This window comes from Ailuropoda melanoleuca, chromosome 19, assembly GCF_002007445.2.
Source record: "Ailuropoda melanoleuca isolate Jingjing chromosome 19, ASM200744v2, whole genome shotgun sequence".
Lineage (NCBI taxonomy): Eukaryota > Metazoa > Chordata > Mammalia > Carnivora > Ursidae > Ailuropoda > Ailuropoda melanoleuca.
The window spans coordinates 25,361,517-25,368,819 of record NC_048236.1 but is presented as its reverse complement, the minus strand read 5'-3'; the positions used below and the strand labels follow the sequence as shown (position 1 = coordinate 25,368,819).

Here is a 7,303-nt window from a genome sequence, read left to right as displayed (position 1 = left end):
AGCCTAGATGATGTGGAGGAGGGAATTCAGGACATTAATACTATCAGCCTTTTGTAAATGATTAAAATTTCCCATTAAAAAGATTTTTAAAACAAACACATCATAGCTAATTGCAAGAACAAAATAGTTTGCACAGCATATTCTATGTCTTCTAGAACAACTACCAAACAAGATTTCTAGAAATGCACTAGAAAAAGTATAAGAACATGCATGGGATAATACACACCAGCTTCAGGCCAATGATTTCCTGCGGGGAGGGAAAGGAAAGATGCTTTAAGTGATATCTATTTTTTTTAAAAGATTTTATTAATTTGACACGGAGGGGGGGGAGAGCAAGCACAAGCAGGGCGAGCGACAGGCAGAGGGAGAAGCAGGTTCGCCGCTGAGCAAGGAGCCGGCTGTGGGGCGGGATCCCAGGAATCACGACCCCTGAGCCGAAGGCAGCCGCTTAACCAAGTGAGCCACCCAGGTGCCCCAGTATATCTATTTTAAAGAAGAGAGAGGTGAGGCAAATGTAGGAAAACGTTAACATCTTGTTAAATGGGGGCGGTGATGGGGGTTGTTACATAGGTATTGGTTATATAACTTTTTGAATGTGTGAAATCTTTCATAATTTAAATTTCTAAAATTAAGAATATTGGGAAGAAATGTGCATCCACACTAGTTGTTTTAGGATGTTGGAAATAAATGGGATTTGTTTATAGTCCCTACGTGTTCTGTAATGACCACCTCTGACGTTTACATGTTAAAACACGACACACTTGCTTGAAGGATTTTGTAGTAACCAAACGGAGAGTTGGAAGACAACAGGGAGCAGAAGGGAGAAAATACAGATTCGACGAGCCTGCCCTCGGCCCGATCCACCTACCTACCTCTGGAAGGTAACGCCGAAACCTTAACCCAGGAAGAAAGTGATTCCAGGTCAATGAGGCCGCCAATCCAAACCACGCTGTCAATCAGCTGTGTGCGGGGGCAGGGACCTCTGAGGCTGATTCCACACTCAACCGAGATGGTCACGGATAGCCTCTGAGAGCCGGCTGAAACTCAAGTAAATGCTAGTTTCCGATCCGAGACGAAGCCCGTGTGGCGGGCTCCCAGGCGCCACCAGGAAAGGCCGCCCAGTGTCAATTGCGTCGGTCACCCGGAACGGATGACCAGGAGCCGCAGGAAGAGGCGGGGCTGGCCGGAAGCCGTAAAAGGGAGCACAGCCTTCGCGCCTCGCTGGAGTTCCGCGGGCGCTACCCGGACTTTGCCCTTCTTGGGCTGTTGGCCCTAGCATGGTCGACGATGCGGGTACTGCTAAGGCCCAGGGGGACGAGTGGACGTCTGCCCAGTCCCTGGACAGGCTGCTCTGGTCACCACTTCCACCACCGCGGATTCGCACGCGGCCGTGGTGGTTTCCTGTGCAGGAACTGAGAGACCCACTGGTGTTTTACCTGGAGGCATGGCTGGCCGACTCGATCTTCGGTGAGCCACCCCAGGGGTGCTGGTGGAATGACCCCCCTCCAGTCCAAGAGGAGAGAGACCCCTCAGAGCAACTCTCAACAGTCTCTGCCAGGTTTGCAGGCCACCTTTGACGCCACGCTCCCCACCTTCCAGCTCCTGCCAGCATTCCCTTCAAATTTAGACTCACCTTCAACCATGCTTCCCCTCAGAGTCTCTCTTTTCCTGTTTAGGCCCAGACCGAGCCATAATTCCTGAAATGGAGTGGATGAGCCAAGTCCTGCTGACGGTGGACATAGTTAACTCTGGGGACTTAGCTGAAATCACCATCTTTGGACGGCCCCGGGTACAAAGTCGGGTGAAGAGCGTGCTCCTGAACCTGGCATCCTGGCACCGGAAGCATCGTGCTCGAGGTGAGGGTCTCTAAACACCTGCATGTGGAGGGAGCCACCGGTGAACGACCTGGCTGTACCAGGCTTTCTTCCAGCCTTTATTACCTTACCAAAACTTTTTGCAGTTTCCTAACTGCAGTGTTCTGCATGCGGCCCCTGAGCATCCCTTTGTGAGAGGAGTCCCAAGTGGGACCTTGGGAAAGTAAACCGAGATCTAACACATTCAGGCCCGTCACTGCCCCATGCAGCCTCAGCTTGGTTTCACCAGGATTTCCAGATCTCACGGTCAGAGCCTCCACCTGAGAAGTGATCCTGCTAGCACCTCCCCTCCTCCCCTGCTCCCCTGAATGATGGAGTAGTTTGGAACAGAAAGCATTTTTCCTTATCCAGCTGAGAGGATGAAACAACTTGAGGAGTTCTTGAAGGCCGGTGCATCAGGTCCCCAGACTCCTGAGCCTCCTGTTGCACAAGTATTTTCAGGAGCATTGTGAGAAACAGTCCTGCTTCTACTACTAAAGTTCAAGAGAAGCAAGTATCCATAAATCTCTGCATTCTTTTTTTCCTGTGTTTTGATGAGTAGTGCTTTGATTATGTTGATGCAAAAGTGAGTTTGTAGTGCCATTCTAGTAAAGAAATGAATTTCCTTTTTGCCCAATGGCATAAAAATCTTTGCTCACTTAAAATTAAGCAAATATTTAAAAGATTGATTCTGTTCATTCACGTCTTGATGTGAGGGGTGGGTAAAAGGCTGATAGTAGTGGTTTTATTTTTGCTTTTTCCTTTGCCTCTATCATTTTGAATCTACTAACCCTTTTGTGATTTTATGGCCAGAGTCAGGCCCTAAGTGCAGGGCCATGAATTTGCATTTCTAATATGCTCATAGTTAATGCCAATGCTTCTCTGAGGCTCTCCCTTTGAAGTTGGTGGTTTGGCCCCTCAGTAACAACTAGTGTGCATTTTCTTCTTGGAGTAGAGGCTTCCTCCCTGCACATGGGTGGGTGCTCGAACACGAAAGCTGAGGCAATCGGTTATTCTGTTAGCATTGTGATTCATGAGAGAACAGCCAGGGTCCTTGGCAGCTTGGCTGTTGGAAGGCATCCTGCCACGAAGCCAGCTGTCTCCTTTTCCTCTGAGTTCTGCACAGGTGCCCTGCATGAACTGGGTTGTTTTTCCATTACCCATTACCATGCTATGACCAATGCGTGCAAAACAGCCCCAACCTCTTGCTGCCTCCACTTTCAGGAAGCAGGATGCTTGGGGGAGAGAGGTTGTCAAGAGCTCTATGACCTCAGTACAGAGTTGGAATTGATTTAACTCATGAAGTTTCTTCTCCCCTATGCAGTAATGGATTCCAGCTGTTTGCAAGGGTTGTAAACACACACGAACAAGTCTTTTAATTTTAAAGATTTTATTTATTTATTTGTTTAGAGCACATGCACAAGTTGGGGGGAGGGGCAGAGGGAGAGAGAATCCTAAGCAGACTCTGAGCTGCTTCTCAGAGACAGATGTGCGACTGGATCCCACCACCCTGAGATCACGACCCGAAATCAAGAGTCGGAGCCTTAACCGACTGAGCCACTCAAGTGCCCTGCACAAGTCTTTTAAAACATGCTGCTTTGATTATAAGTGATACTGAACGTTGTCCTACTTAACATTTTTATGAAATGCTTTTATGTTTTTCTTTATTCATTCCTATATTCTTTAAACTCTGAAGATACGAATTTTTATTACCCGTGTAAGCTTTTGTAACAAATAATAGTCTGTTATAACTGGTATTTTCTACCCCTTTCCTTCTCACATTTTTTGTATATGAAAATTTTTCATTGTATGTAGTTAAACTAATTATTGTTTTCTGTGTGATTTCCCTCTCCTCCCAACCCCTTACTTTTAATCTTAGGTACTCCTGCTTTTTCTCCTTCTGCAGAAATTTGATAAAAATATTCCTACAGGTTATTTCTAGTGGGAAATGCACAAAACCATTAAACATTGTTTTACTGTTATTTGGAGGAAGAGGGTTATGCTCAAAACATTCTAATTTTTTAAAAATTATCCAGAATTAAATTACTAAATGATCCTGCATATTTTTCATCCTTTTTATGCATTAACATGTTGAAGCCCCAACCCCCAGTACCTCAGAATGTGACTGTATTTTAGAGAGGCCTTTAAAGATGTAATTAAAATGAAATGAGGTCCTATAGGTGGGCCCTTTTCGAATATGACTGGGGTCCTTATGGGAAGAGGAAATATGCACACAGATAGGTGGGTATATAGAGAAAAGACCATGTGAGGAGACAGCAAGATGGCAGCCATCTGCCAGCTAAGGGGAGAGACCTCAGAAGAAACCAGCCCTGCCGACACCTTGATTTTGAACTTTCAGCCTCTAGATCTTTGAGAAAATAAATATTTCTTGTTTCAGCCTCCCAGTCTGTTACTTTGTTATGGCAGTGCTAGCAAACTAAAACAACATTTAGTATGGTTTTTCTGTGTTCCCTTTCATCATGTGCTGATACAGCATTTTTACTACCTTCATAACTTTTTTTTGGTGAAGATTTTATTTACTTATTTGTCACAGAGAAAGTGCACAAGGAGGGGGAGCAGCAGGCAGAGGGAGAAGCAGGCAGAGGGAGAAGCAGGCTACCTGCTGAGTAGGAAGCCCGATGCAGGACTCGATTCCAGGACCCTGGGATCATGACCTGAGCTGAAGACAGATACTTAACCGACTGAGCCACCTAGGAATCCCCCTTCATAACTTTTTAATAAAAAGAGTAGCTCTGTCATTCTACTTTTCAGAATTTGGGGATAATATTAGCTAATTATTAGAGTTTATATCACATACCAGGCCCCATGCCAAGCACCTAAGTAGGACATGATTAGTTTGCTAAAGTCACAGAGCTAGGATGTGGGGATGGATGAGTGAGATTTGAACCAAGACATTGATTCCAGGATCCAAACCCTTTAGACTTTTCCACTGGCTTTTATTTTTCTCCACACCTGAATTTAGACTCCTTTTCTCATAGTTTTTATTTCTTTTTAAGAGGAATTGTAATAAACCTCTTAATTGTAAAGAATGAACAGTATTTGTTCTTCTGTTGAGGGACAAGACTGTTTTTTCTAACAAGTTGCTAGAATAGAGCTATTTATTAGTACCACATCCAAAATAAAAATAGCATTATTGACTTTTTTTTTATTTTTATTTTTATTTTTTTATTTTTATTTTTATTTTTTTTTTAAAGATTTTATTTATTTATTTGACAGAGATAGAGACAGCCAGCGAGAGAGGGAACACAAGCAGGGGGAGTGGGAGAGGAAGAAGCAGGCTCACAGCAGAGGAGCCCGATGTGGGGCTCGATCCCAGAACGCCGGGATCACGCCCTGAGCCGAAGGCAGACGCTTAACCGCTGTGCCACCCAGGCGCCCCGACTTTTTTTTTTTTAAATAACTGTTTTTTCTTTATTCTGTTCACATGTGACAGCCCCCAAACCCAACACTTGGTTTTTCTCTTTTGACTTTGTTATTCTTTCACTACCTATGTCAACAGAAACTTTCTCCCACTAGTATATGCATTTTGATCCTCATCCCATAGGTCCTCAAAGATCATGGCTCACCAGCACCAGCACCTGGGTCCTCCCCTTTGTACCCATGTCTGTCTGTGCTGAGGCTCTGCCCTGGTCCCATCACCCCTGAGGTGCCTTAGGCCAGAAATGCCAAGCAGGCTACATGTTATATGCCAACTCTGAATAAATACAAGCGCTGCTTGGACCCTGGGATGGAGGGAAGTGAGGCAGGCTGTGTCTGGGTTCCATTACAAAGACTGCTGTGCTTAATCAGCGATCTCTGCCATGGGAACACCCTCTAGACATGTCTGGAACGGAGGACCCTGGAGGTGGGGGGGAAAGCTGCATGCTGGCCACAGGCCCAGACAGGGACAAACTATACATTCCATCCTTGCCTTAGGTGGTGGTTTTGCTTCCCAGGCTGTACTGGCTCACGGGCCAGGTGGCTGAGAAGGCATTCTGAAGGTCATGAAGGTACAGGTGGCTTCGCTAGGCCCTCGAAGGAACAGCAAAAGCCCCAAGCTAGAGGGAGCTTGGAAGCATAGCTCACTCAGGGCCCTATGGGGATCTGCAAGTTGTAGGCCACGCTGGCATTAGCTCCTGATCCTCTGGAGTCTGTCTCATGCAGGGAAAGATAGCTGGCTGGCTGTCAGAGTTAGATGCAACTTGGGGGTAAAAACGCTTTTCTGTGACACACAAAAATAACCTTAATCTGGGGATAATCTTTCAAAAATTTCCAGTCCAAACTAAAGAGGTTTGTCTTCTTTGTGCTACCTAGAAACCAAAATAGAGTAAACGGACCATCTTACTTCAATCAAGTTCCAAAAAGACGGCACACTACTTTGGAGAGCACTGTCTCAGCAGAAAATAGCAAAGGCACAAACATAACCCCACTTTCCACTTTGCTTTCCACTTCCCCTTGATCCCCTGGATGGGGAGGCAACTTCTTCCAGCTGATTTTGGGAATGTCGTTCTCCGTGAGAATGTCCAGGGGTCAGTTGAAGTCTTCCACTCTCTGTGGGTTTTGGATGCTTCAGGATCCTTTCCATTGCCGCTTCTCCTGCATCTTCTCAATGGCTGCCTGCAGGTGGGTCCCTTGTTCAGGCTGTGCTGCTTCTCCTCCTTTCTGTTCGTCCCTTTTGCTCATTCCCATTGCTTCCAGGAATTTTACCTTTGTCCATCTTTTTCTTCTTTGGCTTGATCATGCCAAGCTCTGCCACGCTTTTCAGTTTCAGGGGCCCCTTTTGGACCTGCTTGTATGCCTCCATGATGCCCATCTGTTCTGTATAGATGAATGTTTTGTGGTTTTTCCCGTATAGCCGACCACCTGGACGTGCATATACACAGGCAGGCTGAGGAGTATCGTTTGTGAGACTCAGGCTGTGTGAATAACTTTGGGAGCCTACTTGTTTGAAATATATTATCTGGCCTTCAGGTCAGAACCAGCGCATCTGTTCTGGATGCCAAGAGCCACAAATCTTGTCTCACATCCCCTCCTGTGCCAGGCTGGGCTGGCCCCCCAGAATGGAATCTGGGAAAGGAGGCACATACACATAGCCCAGGTTCCTTGAAAATATAGAAACATGATAACATGGAAATGCAGCTCATTCCAAACTGCATGTAGGCGAATTAAACAAATGTTTAATTTCAAACCCTGTTATTTGCCCCATAAATATGGCCCTTATGGGGATGGTCAGTTGGAAGTCTCAGGCGAGGGGGGGAGGCTCCACCCAGGCCTCTGTATCAGGACTCCAGCCTGACTGTCTCTACCGGGTTCCCCGGCTGATGAGGTTGGATGTGGTAAATACCCGATTTGATGTAACTTTGCCTTATTCTCACTTATTGCCTACTGTTACCTTCATCTATGTGTAGATTCCTTTCCTCTCCTGTTTCTTTGAGGTTTCTATAATAAAG

The 7,303-nt window shown here is 45.9% G+C and overlaps 1 protein-coding gene and 1 pseudogene across 3 annotated transcripts; one reads left to right on the top strand and one right to left on the bottom strand.

The window, feature by feature from the left end:
• The first annotated feature begins 331 nt into the window (after positions 1-331).
• Positions 332-6,668, top strand: OOEP (oocyte expressed protein). Of its 3 annotated transcripts, XM_019796787.2 has the most exons (4): positions 332-1,467; positions 1,677-1,856; positions 2,226-2,363; positions 6,168-6,668. In XM_019796787.2, exons 1-3 carry the CDS (start codon positions 1,278-1,280, stop codon positions 2,324-2,326), a joined length of 471 nt encoding a protein of 156 aa, XP_019652346.1. In that variant the 5' UTR covers positions 332-1,277; the 3' UTR covers positions 2,327-2,363; positions 6,168-6,668. The 3 variants fall into 3 exon arrangements, with proteins under 3 accessions (XP_019652346.1, XP_019652347.1, XP_011219788.1); XM_019796788.2 differs by lacking the exon at positions 2,226-2,363; XM_011221486.3 differs by lacking the exon at positions 6,168-6,668 and having other exon boundaries at positions 2,226-2,370.
• Positions 6,200-6,682, bottom strand: LOC105236432 (annotated as a pseudogene).
• Positions 6,683-7,303: the final 621 nt, after the last annotated feature.